The sequence below is a fragment of the Gymnogyps californianus genome, chromosome 22 (genome assembly GCF_018139145.2).
Source record: "Gymnogyps californianus isolate 813 chromosome 22, ASM1813914v2, whole genome shotgun sequence".
Taxonomy (NCBI): Eukaryota; Metazoa; Chordata; class Aves; order Accipitriformes; family Cathartidae; genus Gymnogyps; species Gymnogyps californianus.
This window is the reverse complement of record NC_059492.1, coordinates 3,664,878-3,692,270: the sequence shown is the minus strand read 5'-3', so window position 1 is coordinate 3,692,270 and position 27,393 is coordinate 3,664,878. Positions and strand designations below refer to the sequence as shown.

General features: G+C 49.6%; 1 protein-coding gene across 2 annotated transcripts in view; it reads right to left on the bottom strand.

Moving 5' to 3' along the window:
- Positions 1–6,503: 6,503 nt before the first annotated feature.
- The window catches only part of WASF2 (WASP family member 2), a 30,380-nt gene continuing 9,490 nt past the window's right edge, over positions 6,504–27,393 (bottom strand). The window contains exons 1-9 of one of the 2 annotated variants that reach the window (XM_050909893.1): positions 21,584–21,625; positions 19,832–19,985; positions 15,764–15,898; positions 15,084–15,237; positions 13,848–13,965; positions 12,585–12,715; positions 10,857–11,012; positions 8,529–9,049; positions 6,504–8,065 (exon numbers count right to left, since the gene is read on the bottom strand). In XM_050909893.1, the coding sequence (XP_050765850.1) occupies positions 7,908–8,065; positions 8,529–9,049; positions 10,857–11,012; positions 12,585–12,715; positions 13,848–13,965; positions 15,084–15,237; positions 15,764–15,898; positions 19,832–19,961 (1,503 nt within the window). In that variant the 5' untranslated portion in view covers positions 19,962–19,985; positions 21,584–21,625 and the 3' untranslated portion in view covers positions 6,504–7,907. Of the gene's footprint in view, positions 8,066–8,528; positions 9,050–10,856; positions 11,013–12,584; positions 12,716–13,847; positions 13,966–15,083; positions 15,238–15,763; positions 15,899–19,831; positions 19,986–21,583; positions 21,626–27,393 lie in introns of those variants that run through there. The other variant, XM_050909892.1, reaches the window with a different exon arrangement.

Below are 27,393 nucleotides of genomic sequence, written 5' to 3'. Positions count from 1 at the left end.
CTCCAAACCCTGCCTCTGCTGCAGCGAGGGCATGGGGCTCCGGGCAGGTTTTGCTCCCCGTCTCTGCTGTGGGCAGCCCCTGTCCTGTTGGCAGCAGCCGGGGCTCGGCTACCGCTCCAAGCGCCTGCCCTTTGCGACCTTGCCGGGAGCAGTGATGCCGGGCAAGAGCACTGGCAGTAACAACGGCAAAGCCAGGGCTGGTCCCTGCCAGGGGAGAGCCCTCTCCACGCCACCCACTAAGGAGCCCCCGCTCAAGCCCTGGTGCCGAAAACACGGGGGCTTTGCCAGATTGGAGGAGAGAGGGAGGTTGCTGCTACCCCAAAACCTCCCGCCAGCACCCTGAACCCCAACCGACCTGCCTGGGGCAGAGCCGAGAGCTGCCCATCGCCCACACCGCATCCCAGGGATGGGTCTCTGCTCCCAGTGGTTTACTGGGGTGCCCGTGATGGGTGCGTCCCGCGGGGAACACGAGCCCCGACATCCCCCCTGCATCACCGCAGGCAGCTGGGCTGGGAACGCCGGGCCGTGGGGAGGGCTGAGCAGCTCTGGTTATTGGCCTGGGTTACATTTAAATGAGAAACCTCAGCCCTGGCTTGGGGGATTTTGTTTCCTTGGAAGCAGGAGCAGGCAGGAAATGAAGAAAACGCAGCCCTGCTTGTAAGCGTTTTACCAAATGCCGAAGGCAGCGGGAGGCATTTCCCGGTGCGGCTCAGGCTGCGAAGCATCGTCCCCGGCCACCTCGGGAGCTGTGGCTCTGGGAGGCATCGGCCGGCGCTTGCCGGGGAGGAGAGTCTGTCCGAAAGCGCTGCTCCGGGTGGGAGACAGCGAAGAGCAGGGTGGAAAGCGGGTCGGTCTCTAGCACCCTGCAGTCTCCCCTTTTATCCCTGCAGCAATATCCGATGCAGAAGGCGGCTTCATGCCACGAGCCCTTGGCTGGGGTGCAGGGACCCAGGGCCGGCAGCACCCTCTGCTCCCTGTTGGCAAGTCGCAGAGGACCCAGCTCCCACGCTGGCTCGGGGCTGGGGCTTTGTCTAAATCGCCCTGGCCTGGAGACGGCGATGGGGAGCGTAATTTGGCCCTGGCCGCAGCCCCAGCTCCGTTCCGGCTGCCTTAAGCCCTCCACATGCAGGCGCTGGCCTTTGCAGGAGCGGATGAGCCCAGCGCAGAGCTGCTGCCCTGCCAGACTGCAGAAACTTGAGCTCCAAATACATAATTCCTCTGGCACCCCGTGGTTATTTGTGAGCTGCTGTGAGCAGATGGAAGAGTTACAGATAAAGCCATCCGCAGCACGGGAGCCGATTGCCTTCCCCACACAACCGCGTAGGCAACAGCAAAGGCAGGGAGGAGGGAAAGGAGGGGGGGGGGGGGAAAAGGCAGAAAGAGAGCGAGAGAGAAGGAGTCAGCCATTTCTACAGGGGCTGAGCTGCCATCTCAGCACACCTACGTGCAAGAAATGGGGACTCTCTGCTGGCAGCGGGCCCTTCCCGGGGAGTTGGAAGAGGGTAGTGCTCTCCCACCACCCATGGATGCTTGGCTAACGAAGGCAGCGCGAGTCGGGGGTGACATTGGCAAGGCAGAGCGCTGCCACACACTGGGAGAGCAGGCTGTTAACGCTGATCAGAGCTGGCAGCGCCTGCACTCGCTTTGGTCCCAGAGGGGGAATTAAGGGAGAGAAGCTGACGTCAGTGGTGGAAAGGACACGCAGCCCACTCGTCCAAGGCAGCCGGCAGCATCTTCTGGGTGTTGCTAACACCACCTTGAAGGAGAAAATTAAATAGGTCTTTGGAGACAGGGGCTCCTGTGAAGCCGGAGCCCGGCCAGCTGTGATCTGGTGCTGAGCTCCGTGGAAGAGACAGACAGGCAAACACATCAAAGGCTGGGGCCAAGGCCAGAGTGCCACGGCACAGCAGAGCCCGAGAGACTCTCCCCCAGCTGCAGCAGCTCCTCCATAGGCAACTGCTGCTCACGGAAGGGGCTCAGGCTCCGAGAGCACCGGCACACCATTCATCTCGCTGCTGGGCTTCTCATCCCTGCACTGAGCTAAAACCCCGGGCCGGGGAGCAGCAGCGGAGGGGAGGCTCCAGGAGCTCTCCCCGGCTCCGTGGGTTGCTTGTGGAGGTGGAGTGGGAAGCACAGGGTCCTGTGATCTCCTCGCTGGGGGCAGGTGGGCTACCCGGGAAGGCAGATCTGGCGCTATTTCCTTGTCTTTTAGGGGGTAAACCAGCACGACACTCACCAATCCACTCTCCCCCCCCCCCCCCCAACTCCCAAAGATGACTTTCAAGAGCTGGTACCCCAAAAGCGCAGGGCTTGTGCTAATGTGTACTCCAAAAAAGCAGAGGCACCGAGTTAGCCCTGGCCACGGCTGCACCCATCCAGACAAGGGAGCCAGGGGCGCCGGCTGCTCCTCCCGGATTCGAGACGGAGCCAAGAGCCGGGACACGCAGCACCACGGAGCGTGGAAGCCCAAGAGATCCCTCCTTCCCCTGCCCTCCGCGCCCCAGCACGACTAAAGGGCTTGCTTGTTCAGAAGCTGGCAAGGCCAATTAATCTAATGAGGTTTTGCAGCCAGGGACTATTGTCAGCCAAGAAAGGCACAGCGCTGCAGAGCGAGCGCACGGGTGTCTCCTAGAAGCCAAGGGAATCTGGCAGAGCAAAGCTCGCGGTAAAAGCAGGGACGAGGAGCAGCAGGGACGGATCCTTTTGTTTGGGCCAGGCAGATTAACTGCAGAAGGGAACCTCGAGCAGCTGAAATGGAGGCAAAAAAAGGCAGAAGCAAGCCCCAAGCTGCAGCGGCTCCGCTCTTGCAAGATGGAGCATGGGCTCATTTTGTATGGCAGGGAGCACGCAGGGGAGGCCGGTAGCTCCTCCTGGATAGCGCTTCCTTGGCATCATTACCCACTGCGGGCAGCACTAACTACCACCATCGATAATCCCGACCCACCTTGGCACGGCTGCATTCTGGTAGTGGAAGAGGCTTCTGTGCCGACAGAGACAGCTTGGGACCCGCTGGCTTTCTTCGTCTCTCTGCCCAGGCACCTGCGGACAGGACACAGCCCCGGCACCCTCGACGAAACGCCGAATGCAGCCCGGCTCCCCAAATGACTCCCCCAGCAGCGCTGGGAGATGCGCTACAGGACACAAGGTGTACAGGCACGAGCCGCTCACGTGGCCCAGCACCTCCCCGTGCCCCTGGGCAGGAGAAATCACACACAGACAAGTCGCAGCAGCCCCTCTGCCCAGGACCAGCCACTTTCCACGTGCGAAGGACCACACTGCAGCTCCCCAATGCATGCCCGGAGTAACACACGCAGGCGCCGATTGGATAGAAAGGTTTTATCAAGTTTACAGTTTTAAAAAAGGATCAAAAAAATTATTATTTTTTTTTTTTTTTACACGTACATTACAAAAAAATTTGCAATTGGGATCATCTTCCAGGGGTTACCGAGCTGATTATTTAAAAAAAAAAAAAAAAAAAAAAAAAAAAAAGCAGCAGGAAAGCCTGGCTTACTCAGCAACCGACAGGGAAAAGCACAGACAGACATTACACGGGAAAAGAGCAGGCAGCAAGTCTGCGCCGGGATGCACAGGTACGGACAGGGAGCAGGCTCCGCTCCCCCAGCGGCAGCAGCTTTACGCCCGCCGCATCCGTGCACACGAGGCGGCAGAGTCTGGCCATCAGTGTTTATTTTGCAGGGGTAAGAAAAAAAAAAAAATCAAACAAGTCTACAGTATTTTGCTCATGAGGTTGTTGGGGGTTTTTTGTTTGGTTTTTTTTTTTTTCTCTTCTTTTTTCTAAGCAGAGTTTCACTGCTGAAACTCCTTTGGTCTGAAGTGAGTAACCCCCTGCACCCTGAGAATATCTGTCAAACATTGCCCTTCCGACCCCCGGCCGGGCTGGGTCCTTCGAGGGCACTTCCCATCTCTCCTCCCACCACATCTTCTGCTCAGCAATAAACCCCTAAGATACAAGTGGAATAATTACTCTTATAAATATATTTATATCATGTAGGAAAATAAGGCACTTGAGGAGGGTTACAGCTCGTCTAATTCTATGACATTCTAATCAGGAAGAAAAATGGGTTAGTTTCTGAAATGAATTAAAATGAATGTTAATACAGTAATAAAAACATCGGATCCACTTCCCACTTCAAGGCTTTGTTTAAAAAAAAGGAAGAGAAGAAAGCACGCCCCAAATCCAACAGCAATGAAACCTGACCCGGGGCAGCTGCATCTGCCCCACACCAGGCCCTGCCAGCCAGCTCCCCGCCACAGCCCGTCAAGGGCAGGTACTTTCAGAAGAGGCACATTAAATAAGTTCATGGACTGGGGGGGGGGGGGGGGAAAAAAACTGAAAAAAAAAAAATCCTTTCCCTGAAACAACACTCTACACAGTTTCTTGGCCATCTGGGACCTCCAGGAGCCCCTTCCTCGATCTGGTCCGGTGCTTTGGGTCTGATAAGGAGAGGAGAAAGCAGTGAAGGTCACCGACTGCGGATGAGGCTCCAGGCTGAGCCCGGGGAGCCGGGACGAGGCTTTCCCTGCGAGCGCGGGGAAGGGGGGCGGCGGGGGAGAGGCTGCCGGGAGCAGCAGCCAAGCACTGCGGGCGACGACACCGGGAGAATGTTTAACCAGGAGCACGGCGCTGGGAAGGGGAAGGCAGCAGTGGCCTGCCCAAACTTGCACGCCCCGAGCGAACGGCTCCCAGGACGGGCGAAATGGCTGCTCCGGCTCCGTGTCTCCGTACGGACACGGGTCGGGCTGAAATGGAAAAGACGGGGGCTCCTCCAGGGCAGGCAGAGAGCCGGGAGGACCCCAGCTGCCAGCTCTCGCTTTTGGCTTTGTGAAATGCTTGAGGTTCGCCCGCCGTGCCGTTCAACCCAGCCTTACGTGGAAAAAGGGGAGGAAGGAGTAAGTTAACACGAAATGACAAAGATGGCAGGGAAGTCCAGCCCAGGCCCTCGGTCTACATGGGGCAGCAGCCCTGCAGTTACAGCACAGCTGCTCTGTCTTGCAAAGGTTGTTTTTGGCACCTCTCCTCTTCCCCTACTGGTTTAAGAAATATTAAGCTTACTTGGTGGCCCAGCGCTCTGCGATTTTGCAACGATACTCAAAGACGGTCACTTTACACAAGTTGTTTCTCAGGGATCGCCACGCTAGGCTCATACTACTTCTTTTTGCAATCAAAGGAGATTTAAAAAAAAAAACCAAAAACAAACACAAAAAAAACAACCAACCTTCCCTACCTGTCCACAACCCTTCTGTTTAGGATCCAGCAGTTTTGATTCTCACCTTGGGATGCGAGTTTGAAAGCCGAGGGTGGTTACGGCAGGCTTGCACGGACAAAGGAGCGTCCCTCCTGCTGCCAGGAGGGCCTTGCAAGCAGGCGAGGCAGTCGGAGGAGCCGACTCCACCCGCGGCCATGCCGGATCGCCCACGCAGCATCCTTGTGCAACAGGCAGCGCGTGGGGCAACCGTGTCCCTAACACCCCGAGGCACGGCCCTGCCTGACAGACCCTCCATCTGGGTCACAGAGAATATGGCACTTTTCCGTATTTCACGCGACAGGAATACTCGCTCCCCTTTCCCAGCAGGGGCCGAGTCTAGTTAAGGCAATTTAAAATTAACCCAGGTTTGGCATTTGCGAGCTCCTCGCTTCCCTGTGTGATAATGCTGTCAGCCCGGGTTAGCTTAAAGGTCCGTTTTCCCCAGGAACCTGTCTCCGAGAGAAGCCAGAGGAGGACGCTTACAGAAAGAGCAGAAAAACAAGAGGCAGTGATTCTCCTCCAGCCCCCCTTACCCAGCTTGCAGCAATAATCAGTTTGCATTTCCAAGTCCCTCCGCTGCACGATGGCTCACTGGCACTCGAGGGGTTTGTTCCCTTTTCCAGAACCTGGAACTAGCGCTGCTCAGATGTTCCCAGCCCATCGGGATGCCTCACCGTCTACGCCCTTTGCAGCCTGCCTAGCAGCTGATTTGCAGACAAAATCTGATGATGTAGCGGTCCAGTAAATCTCTCAGGGTTGCACTGGATCTCAGCTCGATCTGCACCCCAGAAAAGCCCATCCTCCAGGCCATCATCTGCTCTGTCAAAGATTAAAAATGCGCACGCACACACACACAAGAAATCAGTAAGAACTCGATGGCACAAACTGAAGCCATCGATCAAACCCCAAGAAGGATTTTCAGCAACCTGGCAGCCTCGGGCTGGGCTTGATGTTCCAGGTATCAACAACATCATTAAACGAGCAAGCCAGAGAAGAAAGAACAGGCACAGGCTGGCAAAATACTTTACAATAGGAAAGGCAAAGAGATTGGAGAGTTGGTCTTAATGGGACACGCAGCTGGTCCCACCCCACAACAGCTGGACCCACGATCTCCAAAAGGCTTTGGAATTGCTTTCTTGCATGACCCTGTCCGAGAGAGTCACATCCAAATTAAAATACCAAAGGCATATCTGTAGCATCGGGGGGGGGGGGGGGGGGGGGGGTATTTGTTTCTAGATTTCCAAGATATGCTTACGTTCTATATAAGGTAATATAAAACAGCAATAAAACCTAGGTCAGCTAGTTCAAGTTCGCCATTTTCTCCCCCTGCCAGTACTGTAGCTGTAGTGAGCAGCCTGGGAGTTCATAGGGTTAGCGAGAAGAAATGTTTTCTTAAAATTAACTAATGAATTATAATTAAAAAAAAAATTACGGGAAACAACGTAGGTTAGGTCTGATGTAACTGATGGGCAACTCAGTTCACACACTAGATGTTTTTAGGCACACAAAACTCCCCTCCTTAGGTGGAAGGGAGGAGGAAGCAAAGGTAATACCCAGCATTTTCTGCTACTCAAGTCCCTGTGTAAAAAGTATGGTCACCCTGCTAGAAACAGCACCTCTTCAAACTGACTGCAGCATTGCCCCGAACAGGCCAAAGAAGATCAAAGTGCCTGGTGTTCAGAGAACCCCTCCCCACACCATCGCCCTGCTCTAGGCACTTTTTTTTTTTTTTCCTTTTCTTTTTTTAAACACACTCTCAGCATGAATTGGAGAAATCAGCAAAGCGGAGTTTCGCCACCACTCAGTGCTGACCACACAGATGTGTCTCAGTGGGGCAGTGGCTCTGCTCTCCCAGAAGCGGGAAGCCGAGCAACCGTCCTGCCCTGGCTTTGCATCCCTTTGTGCAAGTCTCCTTTGGCAGACTTGGCGAAGCAGTCCAGGAGATTTGAGGAAGGTAAAGGCACCTTTTAAAATACAAAAAAAAGTCCCTCCTCACATTGCACCCAGTGCACTCCACAGCCCTAGAGCCCGGAAGCGCACCCCACGCAGGGTAGTCTGGAAATACTACTAGGGGGTCAGAGGGGAAAGAATTGTGCACTATTGCCAAAAACTGATTATTTGACAGTGGGATGCAGCAGAGAACAGACATTTAAAGCCCATTTTCTTGCAGCACTACCAGTATTCACTGGAAAGGAAGAGCCATCAGATCAACCGTCTGCTGTTGCAATGAGAAAACTAGCTGAAAATGTCCTTCATCTGAAAGGCCATGCGGCCGCAACAGGATCATCCATCTTTACTTTAAAAATCCCTCAGGATGGAGGGTTTATATGTGCTCTGCCTGGTGGCATCGAGAATCTGGAGGTTTAGCTCTCTTAAATAAGCAACCGTTACACTCCCTCCAGCTAAATCCCAACACTGCATCCTCAGTGTCCGCGAGGAGACCTTTTGGAAAGGCAGAGCACAAAGTCCTGCCAAAGCTGGAGGGGGAGGGAGAGGGGAGATATGCGGCTGGTTGTCTGAAACCCCTTGGCACATCTTTGGTTACGGGACGAAAAAGGAAGTGCTGGAAGGTTTGGCCACCTGATTCTTTAAGAAGATGTTAACCCAGGAGAGAAGGGGAAGAAGGGGACAGGACTGTGGTTAATCCGACCATTCGTCCTCATCGAACTCCGAAGAGTCATCCTCAGAGTCGCTGTACTCCACAGCGATGCGGCGTGACAGGATCGTTGCCACATCATTGCCCACAACGTCCCGCTTCTCCTGTTCCCGCTGCTCCTCCACCTTGCGGAGCTGGAAGCCTGTTGGGAAGAAGGCAACGGAGGGGATCACGCAAAGGCTTTGGTCACACTGAAATCGCCAAAGCACACAATCCTCTAAGCAAGGCAGCCGGTGAGTATTGGACGCGCTGTGGGATAACACTGATGGTGAACGACAGCCAAGACAGGCTGAGTGGGCAAGCGGAATGGGAAGCAAATCATTTCTGTGCTCCTCCGAGGGGTTACACCACTGCCGTTCAATCCACTCGCAAACTTGGACCACACCAATTCCAGCACCGCCATCTCCAAAGGCGCAGGAGGAGGCACAAAACCTTGTGAGGTTGTCATCAGGGTGGGCAGACAAGGAGGGACCACAAGGGACAGGTCTCAAGCAGCGAGGCAGTCACACCACTGCTCGTGAGATGGCTCTCAAGTGCTCGCGCTTAGATACTGGGGGGTTTTCCAGAGGCAAAAGGAGAAAGTTGGTAATGAAACAAAACCTTACCTTGACGAATAGCTGAAAGCAGATCACTCCTGGCATCGCTAACCGCAGGCAAGGATGACTTGGGCTTGGAGGCAGAGGTGTCTGAGGGTGGAGGAGGGGGTGGGGGACCATCCAGACCACTGGAAGAAAGAGGCGGTGGGCCAGGAGGCGGCGGTGGTGGAGGGGGAGGCGGCGCACTCCCACTGCCCAGCTGCGGGAGCGGAGGCGGGAGCACGCTGGCATATTCGACTGCTGGTGGGGGCGGTGGTGGTGGCGGGGCAGCAAACTCGGGGTGAGGAGGGAAAGAAGGGGGCGAGGGTGGTGGTGGGGTTCCCGGGGATGGGAAGCCCATGGGAGGTGGTGGTGGGGGGGCGTTTCCCATCAGTGGTGGTGGTGGAGGTGGTGCCGGAGGGGGAGCAAAGCCCGGCCTGGTTGCTGAGGGGGATCCGATCGGAGGAGCTGGTGGCGGGTGGCTCGGGCTAACCAGGCTGGATCGTTTGGTCCCTCCAGAACCAGAACCTCTTTGGTTGTCTACAGGATAGCTGTTGCAACAGAAGGGGGGGGGAAGAAAGAGAGAGAGAGAGAGAGAGAGAGAAATAAGGCTATTAGCTGTGAGGCCAGATTAGACTGTACAATCTCAATGTTAATGCAAATCACGTGTGTGATCCATCCAGACCAAAAAAAAAAAGTAAAAAAAAAATAATCTAAGCTTTAACTGATGTTTCCATGAGACCTCACTCCTTGGTTTTAGTTCCCTCGCAGTGTTTCTTTTGGCCTACACCACCAGAACAAAGGAAAGCTTCTGGGGACTGGCAGAAATGCTATCATCCGTCCCATCTCCCAGGCTGAGGAGAACACGAGCCATCTCACCTCTCCGCCAGAGGCCAGGCGTCACGTCTGAGCTCAGAGCAGTCTCCTGGCTTAAGAGCTCCTGCAGCAATGCAAGCCACTACCCCTCCACGCTGAGGTCAGACTTATGACACGCCAAGCAGGGATGTCTACCGTGATAAATCGCACAAGGACTGGTGGGTATGCCAGGAAAGCATATGCTCTGAACACCTGCTAGGAACAGATCTCTTCAGTGGATTCCACGGCTCAGAGCTGGAGTGCACCAGCCATGTCTCATAGCTCGTGGTGGGGAGTGAAGAGGAAGACATGGAAACCCAACATGCTCTTAAGGAAAACACCGATTCATGAGTGGCTGAATCTCCCATTTGTGGAAGCTGTGTTTATACCAGAAAACACTACTGCCCATAAGATACTGTAATATCCTATGTACATGTAAAGGAAGCCCTAAACTGACATCTCCTTCCATGGTAAGACAGAAAAATAAGGTACATTTGCCACAAAAACATCACAATTTTTAACAGTGCACAGTGCTGATCCAAGACAGACTACTGGAGATCAAACCTAGCTCCCAGGGTTCTTTAAAAAACAACCACCAAAACAAAACCAGAGCGGGGAGATCTTTGTGGCTAGGCAGAGATCTAAGCAACTGCATAAGGCAGCATAAGCTTCATCTGAAAGCTCATTTCTGCTCTGCCCTAGAGGAACATGCTGCAGAGTGGAGGGCTTGGTCTCTTTGACACATCAGAAGAGCCTTTTGTGCAGCATTGCTGCCTTTGGATAAGATGGAGACAAGCTAACGCAGTCCTGTCTATCAGACGTACTTCCTCCTGTTACTCTTGACTGTGTTTTACTGCCTTTAAAAAAAAAGCAGCTACTCTTGTTTCACCCTTTGTGTCTTGAGCCACTGCTGGACCATAATTCTCATCTCTAGAGGTGACTGGAAGTCACCATTTCATCCGATACAAAGCAGCTGCCCTGAACTTGCACTGAAGTCTCTGGGAAGAAGTCAGCTAGTATGCTCAAGTCCTTTAAATTTAACTACATCTACATCTTCAGCGCCCACATCGTGCATTTGTCAGAGATCACAGGGCAAATGGTAACAAAAAAACAGAGGTGAAAGAAGCTGTTCTGTGCACAGCTCTATCAGGAATGTAAGCCTACATGCTCCGGAACAACTGCATTGGAAAACTCATGCAATGGAGCCAGACCGTTAATTGGGACCCTACTCTTCTAGAAAGTGAAATAAACCTGCTCTAGTTCTTGCCCAAGCCCGTTGTCCCCTTCTGTATGGGAACAACGATGGTGGTTGGGATTTACAGAGAGCTGTGCTGCCTGTGCCTCTGTCCCTGCCTGCAGTTGCACTTCCCCTCCAGACAGGAGCATTCTGGTTCCCATACAACACCCGTTAGGAAGTTATGCTGAACTATCTCAGCCTGTCTCATGTCATCCTTTTACACCACCTACTACTCCTTGGTGACAGAAGGGATCCCGTAGGCTTACCTAAATTCCACCGGGGGTGGAGGCAGGCTGTCATCTGGGAATGAAGGAGGTGGTGGCACAATAGAGTCAGTCTGCGGCGGTGGCGGGTAGCAGTTCACGTCCATGCTTTCGTTTGAACCGATGCTGCCGTTCTGATATACCATGTTAGAGGGGTACCTGGGCGAAAGCAAGACAAGCAATTTATTTAAAGAGTTCAAGGCAATATCTAAAGCTCATTTTTCCCCTCACTCACAAGAGCTTTGCCTCCTGGAAGGGTTACAACAAACAACTGTGCAGCAGTTCAACCACCAAACAGCAGTGATATTAACCAAGTGGATGGATCAACCTGCAAGATTTAGAAATGAGGTTTTCTAGCAGGAATGGCTTTTCCCAGCACAGCGGGACCTGCCTTTAGGTGGGACCTTATCGACCACCACAACAGGACACACAAAACAAAACCTTAAAGCAACATTTGGGGGGAAAAAAAAAAAAAAAAAAAAAAGAAAAAAGTCTCCATTTCTCAAAGCATCCTATATGAAGAATCATGTACAGCTGTATTAGTTTGCTCTGCATAATTCTTTGGCTAGAATTTGCCCAGATGCTCCCATGTTTGTTTATTGCTACCACACACCAGAACAGCATGAGTATATATTTTAGTGAACAAGAAAACACCAAAATAAAAAATATGTTTCTTAGCATTTGATTATAGAAAAAACAGTTATAAGAGCGTGTTTTGACCAGTTTGGACTTGAAGGACTCCCAGTTACATTGGGTACCATCAGTGGCAAAAACAGAAGAGGTACTCAAAGATGCCAAAAATAAGCTTGGGAATAGAATATCAAGAAGAACCCAAGAAACAGCGATGCCATTAAAAGCAAGTGTTCAGAGCTGAAATAGTACTGAAGGAAGAGACCACTCTCACACTCAACTTTCAATGAGCTCATTTCACTGTGGGGTGGCAGAACCACCCCGTTCTTGGGGACTCTGGACCTCAAGTGAATTCAAGTGCATGAACATGCTTACACAAGAAAAGAGCGGAGCAAGAAAACGGTGCTGTTGTGCTGCTCGATTCCTCTGCTAGAAACCAAACCTGTTCTCCTATTAAACTAAAAGCAAGTTTTATTTTTAGCTGGAGAGTGTGATTTAAAGAGAGATTTTTCTTATATGAAAGGAAGCTGCAAGGAGCGAGCAAGCGAGAAGTGCATTGTGGGGAATTCGGTCTGCTTCCAGCCTTGCTGGTGTCAAAAGTTAAATGAATTCCCAAGCCAGAAGCGCTAAAGAGAGATCTGTAGCTTGAAATACTTGGATGGGGACAGCCCCCGCTTCAACTTTAGGGTGTGAAGAGCCGTTTGTGAAATGTAACAAAGCAATCGCACAATACCACCGAGATGCCACTCCGCTCCTCAGCGTAAGGCCCAGAGGCTAGGTGTGATGGGAAGGGCATCGCGATGGGGTAGGGAGCCAAAGCTCTCAACACTTCTGTGCCCACAAGACAGGCAGCCGAGAGCAGACTTGCTACCGAAGCTGTTCCTGCCACCTTGTTCAAACCGTGTAGCTCCCTGATTTATTTAGCAAATTTTAAATCAGCAGACGGATTTACTTTGGAGAATCTGATTAGTGGCAGTATCGATCCGCACTGTGCAGCAGATCTGGAGAAGCTGCAGAGCAGGGTGAACTGCATTACAATCAACAACGCCCGCCCGCTCCCCCTCGCTGGGGAGCTGAACAGAGAGCCCCAGACTTGCTTACCCAGCAGGACCATGTTTGTCCTTTGACTCAACAAATTCTTGTCCCATTTTCAGCTTCTCCCACTCTTCTTTCCGGGTTTTGATTTTCCGTGGATTCACATTTCCTCGGTTCGGATTCTCCTTTTTCTCTTTCTAAGGGAGGAGGAATCAAACAGAAGCCTTATTGGGAATAGGGAGGGATAGCACAGACCTGTAGCACTGTCAAGAAGATACATCCTCAGAGGGGACCAGGATTTTTAGTTTATTTTCCTGATTGCTGCAAGCTCCAAAGATCTCCCATACAAAGCAGTTGGAGCAGAGATAGCATAAAAAAAGACAGACATCATCAGATTTCCCCAGTGCAGCCCAGACATGATGCCATCATTACTCCCCGGCATGACCACCTTGAGGGCAGAGCGAAAGCTCAGTTTCCCACATCAATGCAGTTTTTGGCCTCTGTGTCAAGACTGTCAAATCTCACCATCACCTTGCTGGTGTTAAGTGCTTTGGGGTGCAATATGGACACTTGCCCACAAAGAACTGGGCTTTAGCTAGCCTCACTCTCTGTATTCTAACGTGCCCTAAATCTCTCCTTCGTTATTTTGATCGAAAAAATCATGATCTGTTTTGATATTTAATACTCCAGTTGCTCAAAAGCTAAATAAAGTATGCTCAAACTGAATCTTTTCTGGTGTAAGTTTCAGTGTTGGTAAACACGGGTCCAAATCCCCAGGCAACCAAACCAGGAACTCTACCTGGCATTTGCAGCTTAAATGGTTTTGTTAAGCCTCCCACTTGCCCCTAATTTAACATTAGGGCCTGGTTTTGCACTCCTGAAGGGACATTTTCTCCTTTCTTTATTCTTCCACAGTAGAATTTATTACACCACTGAACACACTGCGGTGCTGGGGCAGTGGGATTTGCACTGCTTCAACACTGAACAGACCCCTATGCAACATCAGAAGTGCAGAAAAGACTCCGACACAACTTTCTCCCCTGCTGACTGCACCAGCACTATGTTTGAGGACTACAAATTACGCCATTGTAACCATACAAAGACGGTGGCATTTGGAAAAACAGATTAAGGGTATCTTTGTTTTCTTTTTTTAATTAACAAGGATGAGAGTAAACCAGATAAAAACTTCACTGAATTGATCCCTAAAGAGTTTAAAAGAGCAAACCTGAATTTTGGATAGCAGCTTTGGAGTCCAAGATTTATTAACACTTCCCACCTCCTATTCTTCCCTGACATGCCTCTGTTGGCAGAGATCTCCCATTTCCTCACCCTATGTTTCCGCTTCTCTTTCATAATATCCTTGGTGTCCTGAAGCATTTTCTCTTTCCAAAGGTCAAAGAAATATGAGGGATCTGTGTAGAATTTAAGCGCCTCTTTGCCATCATCCCTAAAACAGGGAGGGGGGAAAAAAAAAAAAAAAACAAACACACAAACAAGGACCAAGTCATGCATTTGTTTGAAGCCCAAAGAAAACACAAGGCACAACTCCAGATGATAGTTTACAAGCCTGCAGTGAGAAGGTCAAACACGCCGCTTTTGCCTCTGTCCCCCATTTCAGAACAGGCAGTGGACCCACAGCTTCACTTGTCCTGGCTCCCCCACTTGCCATCGCTTTTGTCCTCCCACAAACTCTCCATTACTCAGCACCTGAAGAGCTCAACTGCTCTGAACAATCACCAAGAGAGCAGCAGGTCTCTCACTTCAACTCCCACTTGTTTGTGTTGTATTTTTTGGTGTGAAAAAAACCTTCTCCAGCTCAGGAACCCTAAATCAGACCAGCAGCGTCCTTGAAACTCACGAGTGAGCACACACACACACACTCTCCTCCTACTTTGCAGTGCAGCCGCGTCTGGCAGAAGACAGCTGCCTCCAGCTATCTGTAATTACTTTTTACCTGTTCAAAAGATATTTATGGATGTGGGCTAAGTCTCTGTATTCTGACCCCCTTTACTTCTACTACCTACAAGATGAAATCAGAGCAGGACTGCTCAGGAGAACCGGTTACACAGCCAGCGTAGGTCACATCAGATGTCTCAGACCAGGCACAGAAGGCCACAGAAAACATCTCCAGATCTACAGGAGTCTGCTGCACCCACCTGGGTGAGAGCCATTTACAGATGTATGCTCTGCAGTTTGCACTGCGGCTTTCTGGAAAGGAGCCACAAGGCTACAGAGAAGCACAAGAAAAATGCATCATCTGCACAACACCTAGCATGTTTATGCAGTGCCAGCCAAGCCTTGCCCCAAGGCAGTCACAAAAGTGACAGCAGGTAACCAAATGTATAATTTTCTAGCTATGCTCATTTGTACAGCCCCAAAAGCAAAGTTTCACATAATCCAGGGGATGGAGATTTCCTGGTGGATCTCAGTTTAGCAACTCAATTTCCCATTGGAAACATCTACTTTAATACAGCATGGGATGGGAAGTGACCTCCTCGGCAGGTTGGGAAGAAGAGGTACTCCTCTGCAAGGGAACAAGGGGCCAAGAGGGTATTGCAGCCATACCTGTAAGGTGACAGAATGTTGAGAGGTGGAGGAGTATTGCAGGTCCTATAGGTTTCAAGGACAGGCACGGGGAGAGAATCTCTATCGAAGAGCTTCTGGTCCTGAGTAGTGGAGCTTTTGAAAGCCTTCCTGGTGTTAATGCCTTGCAGAGAGACTGTAAGAAAGAGGAAGAGAGCAAGTGAAGAATAGCTTGACCGAGGCCAATGACACTGAAGATAAAGTAGCCAGCATCTGACTTCAGTTGGAGCTCTTGGCATGCTTAGCACTTCTTAAGGTCAGGTTCCTTTTCCCACAGATCTCTTGGGAAATCCAGCAAGTCTCAGATCATGCTGTGCCAAGATCCGCTGCTGTATAGACACGGCTCCCTTGAGAGTTGCCGATGTGGTTTTGAACCCCTGTGACCAAGACTCAAGAAGTGCACCGCTATCAAACTGCTGAAAAGCGAGTTTCCACATGGAGACTTGCTAACGAGCAAATCTAGACTCAGCCAGAAAGGCTATCCACACGAGCAGCACGGTGTTTTTTCAGGAGGGGAGGAAACAGTCCCTCTTAGTCCAAGAGAAGACGTTCCAACACCCATTGCAGCGTCATGCTCATTTTATGGCCGTGAACCAACCATGCTGACTCAATGAGAATCTTTACCACGCTTGGTCTGCAAGGACTGCGCTCCACTCCATTACCTTCTTCCTCTTTGGGATCCAGCTGAGTGACTTTGACTTGCAAGCGGTCAACTCTCTCGACTAGAACGCTCACCCGAGAGGCGAAGGTGTTGGCTTGCGTAAACAACTCTCCAAATATGTCTTCTGCAAATTTACCTGGAATAGTAAAGTGTCCACATTACCCTCGTGAGCCACATCAGACCATATTCAGTCTCCCAGCTTGTTTTCCTTGAAGAAAGAACGAACGAATGAACGGTGCTTCTTTTCAGGTTTGTCAGGGTTGAGTTTAACATCCAGGAAGAAAACGCTCTGTTCCACTAAAACCTGACATTTCCAAGGGATCTTCAAGCAACAAAGAAACAATCGAGACATACTTTCAAGTCATTATTAAAGTAACGAAATAAAGAGGGCTGACAACACTATACTGGTCTGAATCTGGATGGGTCTGTAGGTCCTTTAAGATTCTCTGCTGTTCTGTTTATTAGACAAGCAAATACAGTTAGATTTTTATTGCTCTGGAGAATCTCAAAGGCTCCCAGTCTCCAGCAGGCCTGCCTCCAGGGTAACTGGCACATATCTACAAGCTCAAAGTACTCTGGAACTAGAGAGCAGACCCAGTCCTTGATCCTAAAGCCCAAGCTATAACCACAGACGAAAGCACTGACCCTTTTGTTCCTTCAGGTGGCAGTGTCTGAAAAATTGATGCTTTCACATTTATTCTAAATCAAAACCAAAGGGGAACTTCTCAAACAGGGATATTCTCTCTGTAACAGCTTGGATTGCCCAGTGGACTGCTATGACAAACACCATCCATCGTTTGGACTGCAAGAGTGCCTAGGGGTTTGGATCAGGAGCTCTCTGCACCACTTAGGAGCATAACAACCCCTGTCCTTAAGAGTTTAAAATCTACGCATGCAACAAGAGATGACCACAGGTAGACAGAGATGGGAGAACTGGAAGAAAACCAAGAACTTATAATGAGTACTGTCTTTTTGTTCTGCTCTCAGGCATAACCCAAGACAGGGAGCCCTGAGGACAACACTGATCGGAAGAGACTTGGCACTGACAGCAGACATAGGCCCATGGAGTTCCCACTGATGGGAAACATTTCCAGCCACGGCTGTTGAGTACAAGGCTGCTCCCAATAAGCAGTCTGGTTTTGAAGTGCATCATCATATGGTCAACAGTTTGTTCTGGAATCTGTTACTCCTAAAGATCCTCTCCAACATTCAGGAAAGGATAACCAGTTGGAAGCCTAACTTTAACAGTAATTTTGGAAAAATCTCGTTGTCTGCAATGAGTCACATCAGAAAGACAAGCACCCCTTCCACAAGGCAACGCGAGGGCATCCCCCAAAGCCCAGCTGCACAAATACTTTCAGCTATCTAAACTGATGTATCAGCTACTTGTTCATACTCCCATGCAGTTCTCCTTACACTGCCAAGCACGGGGAACCAGCCGGGTTAAAAATCAACCTCCTCCACCCCTTTTGGTGGCAATGCCAGCTTGAAGTGTTTGTCGAAAGCAAATGCTGGACATTAACTTCAACCGACCTCCTCCTTCCACTCTCCTAGACAATACAGACTCCACATACGCTCCATTAACAAGGCCAACCAGCTTTCCTCCAACTCATGAGAGGGGTTTTATTTCTGGAGACCTAAGGGCCAGGTAGCTCTTGCTATAGCAAGGTTTCATGAAGCACTCTCTGTGTTCAACATCAGCACAAGACCAGCTCTCCTATTTGACCAAAGAGGGTAAACATTTATCTACGGGATAATTTGACACCTCCCAGCAACAGTTCAAAAAAGAAAAGTTGTAATTTGGTTTCTACTTTAATGAGAACTAAAAATAATTTCTGAATTTCACAAGGAACTCCAACAAGCACTAGGGAAAAAATAAAGTCTTTGGTTTGCAATGCTGAGTAGTATGTTTCAAGCATAAAATAATATATAAACAGCATTATATATACCAGTCTTGACCCTGGAGGGCGAAGAAGGGATGGGCGGTATTCCCTTGCCTGTGTAAGTGCACCTGTACAGAGTTATCATCCAGCATCTCACATACCGTTCTGTGTTTCATGTACACTTTTAGATGGGGTAAGGCAGAGATTAATTTTTTGGTTTAGTTACTTTGACTGCAAAAGTGCAGCTTACAATCAGAATTATCTTTGTCATGCACTGGCAGGAAGACAGACGGCATGATTTAATAGGTCTTTCCATCTTTAGCTTGTGGATTCTATAAAATCACACAGAAACGCAGTCGACTTATACAAAGTGCTACCAGCTGTGATAGTAACGAAGGGTAAACTCACTGGAATATGAAAGTTTGACAAGATTTATGTTTGCATCTTTGTAAAGAGACTGTGGTGCACTAGGCATGGCTGATTATTCACTTGACAGGGCTGTCACAGCCTACTGAACCTGCTTTACGTTCCTGTAATATTCAACGTACGAGGAAGGAGCGGATTTATTTTTCAGGAGTAAGAAGAGAAAAGGAGGAGGGGCAGGAGTTTGGTCATCTGGGTGCAAGCATTCTGCAGCAGTTCGTCTAAATATTGCTTCATTTAAAATACTGCTGACCCTAGGAAGCGGGTAAGAGACGGTGCTTAGCATTTCCTCCCCACCTGCCTCGCTCCCCTCTTACACAGACAAGCACGCAAGTGTCAGCAAGAGCCACCTCTCCCGAGTTTTCCCTCCAGCGCTCTCCTCGAGGTATCTGCGATTGGTCCAGCAGCACGCACCTCCCTCCCCACATCGCCGAGCGAGGCTCCCAGGGTGCCTTCCCGATACAGAAACCGGGCTGCAGTTTGGCTTCCAGCACTTCACCCTCTCTGACGAGGGAGAAGCAGAGCAGCTTTGAATATCTGAGCTGCGCAAAGAAGGTCTAAACCTGAAGGATCTCACCAGGGCTCTGTCACACTAACCCACTGCGTGCCTTTGGACTGGGATTAGCTTTCTCTGCAGCTGAGATTTGCACAGCTTTACTGCCTTCTTCCTCATCGTTTCACATGCATGAGATGGATTTTACTCACACTCCACAACCATCTTGGCTACAAGACCTAACAAATGAACAACAAGGGCCAGTTGAACATGAGCAGAGAGTCTGGTCTTCCCTGTGCAGTGACATTTCTACAACCCAACAGAATGTGATACTGACTGGCAGCAAACACAGGCCCAGATTTTAGCAACAGCCATGGTTTTCACTGCTGGAAAGAGACTGCACCCAAACTTTCCCTGCCACATTCACGCTATGGCAGAAGACAAGGGGCTTGCTTTGCAGAGCAAGCAGAAGCGCTTGCAGACACCACGGAGAAGCTAAACAATATATTAATTTGATTATCAAAATCTTGCTTCAAGGGCGGAGGTGGCTAATCAGAATCCAGAGCATTTCAACAGAGTAAGGAGTCATCCCGGAGAGACCACAATTAACTCTTCGTTTCTCCTGTGGCACATACGCCCACGTTTTCCCTCCAGCCTTTACAAGGCTATTGGTCAGCCCACTGGAGAGCTGAGCTAGGCATCGCTACAGCTTGTGCTGCCATTTGAGCGAGCAGCCCCAAACCCCCAATACTCCAGAGGCAACGCTTGGCTCAGACTGGGGACTTTGGGTCTTGCAACGCAACAAACAGCAGGGGCAAACAGGCAGCTTCTGCGTGTGCGCTTTAATTATCTTTCATTAAAAATAAGACTACTGACACACTGTAGATTCAATGCAGTCAAGCTCCATTTAGCAGCGCGTGCAATTACAGGCACATTCTCTGACACAAGATCCTGGCTGCTCGGAGAGCCTCCCATTTTACAAGCCTGAGTTGTGCTCCATCCTTCCATCTGCAGTTTCGCTGCAGCCTCTCACACACGCACACACACACACACATATACACGCCCCCCCCCCCCTCCCCATTTTCTCTTAGATAGGAAGGCAGTGGGACCAGGGATATGAAATTAGCATCAGATTTCTTTAGGAAAACATTTTAGCATTACCCAGGGAAGGCAGATGGGGGAGAAATAGGAACACGAGAGTAGAAAGGGAGCTAAATAAAGAGCACTAGCGACTCCTGAGGGCAACGCGCAGGCCCGCCATGGTACTCACTCAGGCTGCCCAGCTGTCGAATGACATTTGCCAGGGTGATGTTGGTCATGCATTCCAGCTCGCTTTGAACGCTAGGCAACGTCTGACGGCACAGGTGCCTTGGCTCAATGTTCCTCGTTACTAACGGCATGGTGGACCTGCTTCAGGCACTGTTCTGAAAGATGAAAAACAACCCAAAAAAGAAACAGGAAAGGATTACTCAACCGCAAATTCCAGGCACACCAGAGCCATGGTGTTCGTTTTTCCTGCTCTCAAATGGCTTTATTTATAAGCCTTCTTTCCCCCTCCCCACCCTTATAAAACTGGTTCATCAGAAATAAAGATCCTGCTGTTCTATGACTTGCAGTGACAGCAAAGCCCCACCAGCTCAGGTACAGAGGCAGAGATGGAAAACTACACATCTTCGCCCACAGGCAAGGTGCTGCTGGCATTACCGCAGCCGTTGTTCCCTTCCTACCCATCCGCCGCCTCTGAGCAGTCTCCTTCCTCCCGCGCTCACGCACAGCGTCTTTGGCAAGTCTTACAAGCTCTTCTTCAGAAATATTTTCAACTTGCAATCAATAGGTTTGCTTAAACCGGGAGGATGAAGACAGGTGATGTTTAAAAAAAGAAAAAAAAAAAAAAAAGAACAAAACCCAGCTTCTTCCAGCACACCAAAGCATGTGTGGTGCCTCCCTCCTGGAGCAGCACAGACAGGGCTCTCCTGAAACAACAGGAAGCGCTTGCAGCTGACCAGGAAACTTTCTGGTGACTGTTCCTTATCCTGCAGGCTGCACCCCTCTTCCCTTGGGAAATCCCCCGGGGCCCGAGGTTTACACTGGACCATTGTTTTCGTCCTACAGCAGTTTAACGTTGAGGGAGCTCTAATCAGGATGCAGGACTAGAGTGTGCTCAGAAAGAAGTCAAGATTGATTGTACAACAGTCAGGACAAACTTCCAGGTCTTTAAAAAAAAATAATAAAATAAAAAAAAAAAAGAAAAGAAGAAAACATAAGTGTCCAGAAGTTATGCTTTGGACAGAAAACGCTTTTATGTGCAGGTCAGTGCCTTGAACTAACAAAAAATCTCCTTTGCTAACAGGCTGGAACGTTGAAGCAACAAATGTCTCCTTCTCAGATCGTCTGCCTCCAAGAGAGAGGACGAAACTTGGGTAAACAGCTCAGAACAAGGAGCACGACACATGCCTGAAATCTTTAAGACTAAGTGAAAGCAAATACATCCCAACTTCTTGATTAATTTAGAAGGGGAAAGAATCACTTTTCTAGGTCAGCTGAGGAACAACCCAAGAGAAGCAGCCAGCTCCCATGTGATAGGCATGCTGATCTGCTTGGGCTGGGTGTAAAAATAAAACAGGAAGCTAACAGCTTGGGGAACATGGCTTCCTGTCACCAACAGCAAAAACCCAAGAACCATAAAAAAATCAGCTGTTTGCTCTTGACTTTGAGCCACCCTTTGATAGTCTCTGTGGCAGCTGGCAGCTTATCTTTGAGGTCCAGGAGTCCTTCCTGGATGCTTTTCTATCAGGGTGTTAAGAGGAAGAAGTGGGCATTATCCCTCCTAATTACCTCACAAGCCAGATTTTGAATTGCTAAATTTGACCCATTAAGGCAGAGGAGTTCAAGAGCCGCAGCATACTGGGCGCAGGGATATCTCCCAGACAAGCAGATGTAGGTTGCCATTTTGCAACGCCTCTACACGAGGGATTTCACATGTTTGTCCCTGCACAAGGAAAGCGTCCCCAAAACCATACACCTTATAGAAGAGGGGAGCGAGATCTGCATCCAAACAAATAAAAGCAGAGACTCTCCAAGGACTGAAGCCCGTGTTGTTCTTCACCGTGTCCAAGCACTGCAGCAGCCATCAGTAACTGCTGGGATATTTAAAGAACAGGGTGAACTAAGGTAGGACTCTGACCTTCGCTTCCAAATACCCTGTGTTTTATCGATTACAGCCCAAACCCTACAATCTTTCGTCAGCTTTAGCGCTTTACGCCAGACAAACTTTCCCAGCTCCCCCCAGACTGCAGTCTGCACCAACAAGCAGCTCTCATAAACAAGGCAGCATTTGCAGGCTGCCTGCATCGAGCTTCTCCCCTGTGCTTCCCCAGGGCTCGGCCAGGAAGCACATGCGGTGGGATCTGCAGAGCCAGAGTGGACAGCCCATCCACCAAGCCTGGCTGGAAACCTTCCAAGGTGCAGGACAGACAGAAGGAAAACAGCAAGAGGGAAAATAAGCCTGTAAGGGGGGGGGAGATGTGAGCACGGATGTATAAAGAGAGACAAAAAAACCCCCGAAGATGACAGGTAGCCAGGTCAGATAGGCACAGGTAGCACTAATCTCTGCAAGTATGGGGAGAACGGGGCAGAAAATGGAGTAGTGCCCCAAATACCCACAATAAACAGAGGCTCAGAATATGTTGTCTATATACAGCCCCCTTGAAAGTGTTTGCCTTCAAAGCATGTTTTGAAACTAAAAGCAAGGAGTAGTGGTGAAAGTCACTTTTTTTTTTTTTTTAAATAACAATGGTACAGCACACGTACATTATGAATTTGCACCGGTGCAAGACAGCAGAGATAAGGGCTAAGAAAAACACTCCCTTTATAGCCTGGCTCATCCTGCCAGCCACCCCCACCCTCCCAGCACAGCCTGCCACACTCCACTGCAGAATCAAGAGTTTCGCCCTCGTGATCGCTACGACAGCCCTCCTCGCAAAGAGTACGGCAGCATCGCTTCTTCCCAAGGCGACGGGGATGGCTCTGCTGCCCCGCTGTTGCTCCTAGCACCAGTCAGGATCCAGCACGCAGCAGTCAAACTAAAAGAGGAGATTAACCCCGTGGAGCACTGGAGACAAGCAAGGCAGGGAGGACAGGATGGGCTGTGGACAACCACCCTTCTGCTCTGCTAGCAGCCTCTGGGATAAGAGTCATTTTAAAGCAAAATTTCCTCTCCTCTGAGCGGAAGGACAAGGAGCTTCAAGGTTTCAGATGTTTTTGTAGGGTGGAGGCAGGCAGATAGGAAATCTGGGACCTACAAGCAGAGCTTGGTGCCAACATGAGCGAAAAGAGCAGTCGATGTCCCCACAGGAAGGCACTTCACTATTAGACCTCGTCTTTCCCCATGAGTCTTTGGAGGGTAGGTATAGAGATAACAGCTAATGGGCTTCTGTAAAACCTTCATGCCTCATGAGTAGGTGGGACAAAGATTAATAGTCTGGATTGGAAAATAAGTGGTGTATTTCGCAAGCAGCAGTCAGGTGGGGCAGAAAATCAAGTATGGAGAAGGGACAAGGTATAAGAGCAGAGGGAGAAAGAGGAAGCAAAACACTGGAGACAGCACAAGACATACAGCTGGGGGCAGGGAAGAGACACAGTAAATGAAACAAGGAAGGGACAGACCTAAAAATGCTTTCCAGGAGGCTCTTGCTTTTATTCTTTAAGAGAGTCATTAAGAAGCCGATTGACAGCATGCTACCAGCAAGGGCCATCCAGAACCGCTTTACTTTCAGTGGTCAGGGCATGACAGCACAGCAGTTTTCCACCCCAGCTAGCCAGACTGGTCATCAGGCATTAGTCACTGTCACGTAACTACCGCAGACCATATATTATAACTAAATCCTACCATTCAGAAGCAAGTTAAATGAATTGCAAGGCCAAAAATCCTTATCTTTCAGGCAAAGATAAGCATTTCCACTTGCTTACTAATGTTGAAGATTAGATTTGTTTCAGTACTACAGTTTTGGGTGCATACACTGTTTTTAAGAAGCTGCAAGAATGGCACGCCATGGGCACAGAGGACCTGCCCTGATCCCGCTGTAACAGGAGAAGAGAGGGAGTATGTTAAAAGCAAAAGGAAACTGCCTCTAAGAAACAGAAAACTGTCTGCAACAGATTTCTAATGAATATGAAAAAAAAAAGAAAGGTATCAAATTGAAACACAGTGCTAGCTATCTGAGGAGAGAAGTTAAGTGATCTTTGCTGGCTGCAGAGCACCGCTGGTTGGGAGAGCCATAAGAAAATGGGCCGACACTGAAGCTGCTCGCCTGCCAAATCCACAAACACTGCTGCATCAATCGACGTTCAAAATACTCATCCTCCCAACCGCCGTGCTTCACACCTTCTTAAAAACAAGAAGCAAGGGCCTTTGTTACAGTAACAAATGATTTTTCTCTCCCACCTGAATCAGAACCTTCCCACCTGCCCACGGCAAGCATTTCCTCTGAAGTCTCCAAGTCATGGCTTGAATCAAAGAAGGCTCCAAGCCTTGTTATGACGGCAGTGACTAAAAGTTAAACCATCCGAAAAGCCCAGCTTCGCCCCGTAGCTCTTTTCCCCTCACCTCCCCGCAGCTATACGCTGCCCCACCTCCAGCCGGGCATTGCCAGAATTCCTCATAATTTCCCCTCTCCCGAAATGCTTACGCACGCGTTGCCGAGCCCTGGCCCGCTCCACAGCCCTGCGCCGGCCCAGAAAAAGTTTGCTGAGCACGACAAAAGCCCTGGAAGCTGAGCTCACCGCTCCTACATTCCTACTGATCTTCCAGCCACAACTGGCACCTCTTTTCCAGGATTCACTGGGCTTTTGCTCAGCATCACTCTTCCTATCCTGTGCTCGCTCACTGCACACATGGTGGTCTCTGACACCTTGTATTTCTCCAAGAAAGCAGGATCCGTGCGTAGTGCTTCTTCACGCGCCTGCCGATCTGACACCCTGCTCTCTCCACAACAAGCTCTCACCTTGAATGCCTTGCTCACCCGTTTTTAAGCGGATTCTGACTTTGCAATTATTTCTGTAAATACTCTTGGGGCACTGAGGAATAAGCGTGGCACAACACAGGCCCATAAAGGGGAGGTGGGGGGGAATGCAACTTGCAATTTTTGCCTTTCTGAATCCAGCAACTTTGAGCAAAGCACAAGGTAAATTCAAGATAAGTGTGCTGCTCTAAGATTTCTTATCAGCAAGTCATTGACCGCTCTCCCCATGAGCTCTGCTGTAGTGGATCACTCAGGAATCCCAGTCCTGGATTAGAATCAAGTACAATTGGTTTGTTTCAAACAAGAACTGCCAGTCTATAAACCCCTCGCACAAAGCTGTGTCTTATTGACTATTTTTAATAAAAAGGGCTGGCACAGTAAAATTGGACAATTGTTACGAACAATAAAGGAGACAGACTTTGATTACAAGTATTGAGAAGCAATACAGGCACATTTTAGGATTGAGCATTTGCTTTCCAATGCGAGTTCTGTCAACTGAAAACAGCAACTCGGAGCAAATACTCCTTAACAAGCAGTTTGGAGCAGAGCAGAAAACAGCACTGCACAGCAAGAGAGGAACCAGCCTTTTTTTTTTTTTGTACAGCAGGCAGATAGCACAGTCAACACCGCGGTGCAGAGGAGAAGGCAGGCAGGACTACAAGGTGAGACGTGTGTATGCAATGCACACAAAGAGCTGTAAATAACAGCCAAGTTGGAGGGAGAGATCTGGCAAGGTTCTTCTCACTGGTATTTGACCAGCTAGCATAGCATTACTGGGAGTCACCTGGGTAATTCCCCACTCAATGTGACATACAACCTCTTAGATCAGGGACCATCTGCAAATAAATCTGGACCCCAGCAGTGATATCATCTGTCATAGTGTCTGGTGTAGCACAAAGCACCTAAGGAGGACAGAGCGCATTTTTGGTGAAGGGGAGGGAAATTAGGCTTGATTTTCAAGTACTTCAGGGTGACCAATCACCCTGCCCTCAGCAGGGCTTACCAAATCCTCTGCCTGGACACAAACAAGCAGCATAGTCAAGGAGACCAAGCCTTCAGCTAAGCGCCTTGGAGAGCAGCCTTTAGGAGTACCCATCAGGGGATCAGACACACCAGCAGGTTTGGGAATGAGGGAGAAAGGAGATAATCAGATCTGAAATTCCCATCAGTATGAAATGAGACTTAACTCAGTAGCTTGCCAACGCAGACTGACTGTTCTTTCTAATGTCTGTGACAACTCTGCTTCAAATTTCAAGCTTCTCTCAGCAGTAACTACTCCTCCATGTAGCTGTAATGGCCAGAAAGAGACTGGCTTTTATGTAACCCCAAAAGACTAGCAGAAAGGGAAGCAGCAGCCACACCCACACACAGAGAACTGAGGAAAAAAAAAAATTCAGCAGAAGGCTCTGCTGAGTGCTCAGGGCTATATCCAAGCTCACAATGCAGCCACAGAGAAGTGGGATGCAGCAATCAGAAATGCTACAGTTCCACGCTCGGAGAGAGACCTAGCAATCAGTGCTGCATCCGAGCAATAGGGAGTGAAATTATAGAGCAAACTGCCATGTGATGCCACAAACTACTCCATCCCGCCAGCTGTAACAAGTATTCATTCCCAAAAACGCGTCACAGGCTCATCTGTCATTAAGAGCCCAGCCTGCCAGCAGCTGAGCAGGAGTCAGCAGTGAAGGGCAGCTGCAGGGCTGCTTCCTTTCACAGTGGTCTATTCTCCCCAAAAGCCACGGGGGAGATGCACGGGTAAAACCCCCCAGGCACCGGGGAAAACGTTGCCCACCATCTCTTACCAGCCGCTAAGACGGAAAGCGGAGGCTGCGTTTTCACCCACCATCGCACAAAAGCTTTCCTGAAGCAGGATCTACTGAAAACACGGGGCCTTCAGGAGAACACGGTTAGCCAATCGCCAAAAAACCCATACATAACCCCTCTGTATATTAATAATCCACTTCAATCACCAACTCGGGAACTTCGCAGATATGATCTGCCGGCATTACGAAAGAGGTGTTTCGGCAATAGTGTGCGGCAAGAGCAGCGCTGCACATTTCCACAGCGATGTTCTGACACTAGGAAGCGTCAGCCCTGATCTTGCAGAATAACGAAGCATTGTACAGCGCACTGTGGAGTCCTTGAGACAACAAACATCTAGCCTGCTCAGTTCCCAGAGTAAAAATACTCTTTTTTTTCCTCCCGTTCCCCCCCCCCCCCCCCCCCCCCCCAGTCCTCCCCTCCAGTCTGCTGGCTCTGGAAAATGCAAAAGAGGCTCAGAAAGCCATTTTCTGCGTTTTTTGTCTGGCTCATGCATTATCATCATCATTTACTGCCCTCAAGGGGATTGCACAGGTGTGACTGAAAATTTGGCTCTTCCTTTTAAACTTTTGTTATCAGCTTTACTGAAGATGATCTTGCTGGAATAAATGCCAGCCTGCTCTCCTGGAGAGGGACTCGCTCAAAACTGCTGGCAGAAATCAAGCTGGGGGTGGAAGGATGGGGGTGTCACTAACGGGGAACATACAGATCCTCCTAGCTTCTGTTGGAGTGCAAATACAGCCAGCAGTTTGACCTAGACTTTTTTTTATTCCTAAAAAAGAAACCATTGCCCTAATTAATGTTTCCATTCATTTAGCTGAAAAACAAGTTAAACAAAGAGGGTCACCTGGTGTTCCTATCAATGCCTGACTAGGATACAGGCAGAACAAATGCATTTAAATAAAACTCTAGAAGAGATGTGACAAGAGAAAGGCAGTTTAGCTCAATTAAAGAGAGCTGTCACAGGGATTTGATTCTCAGAATACAGAAC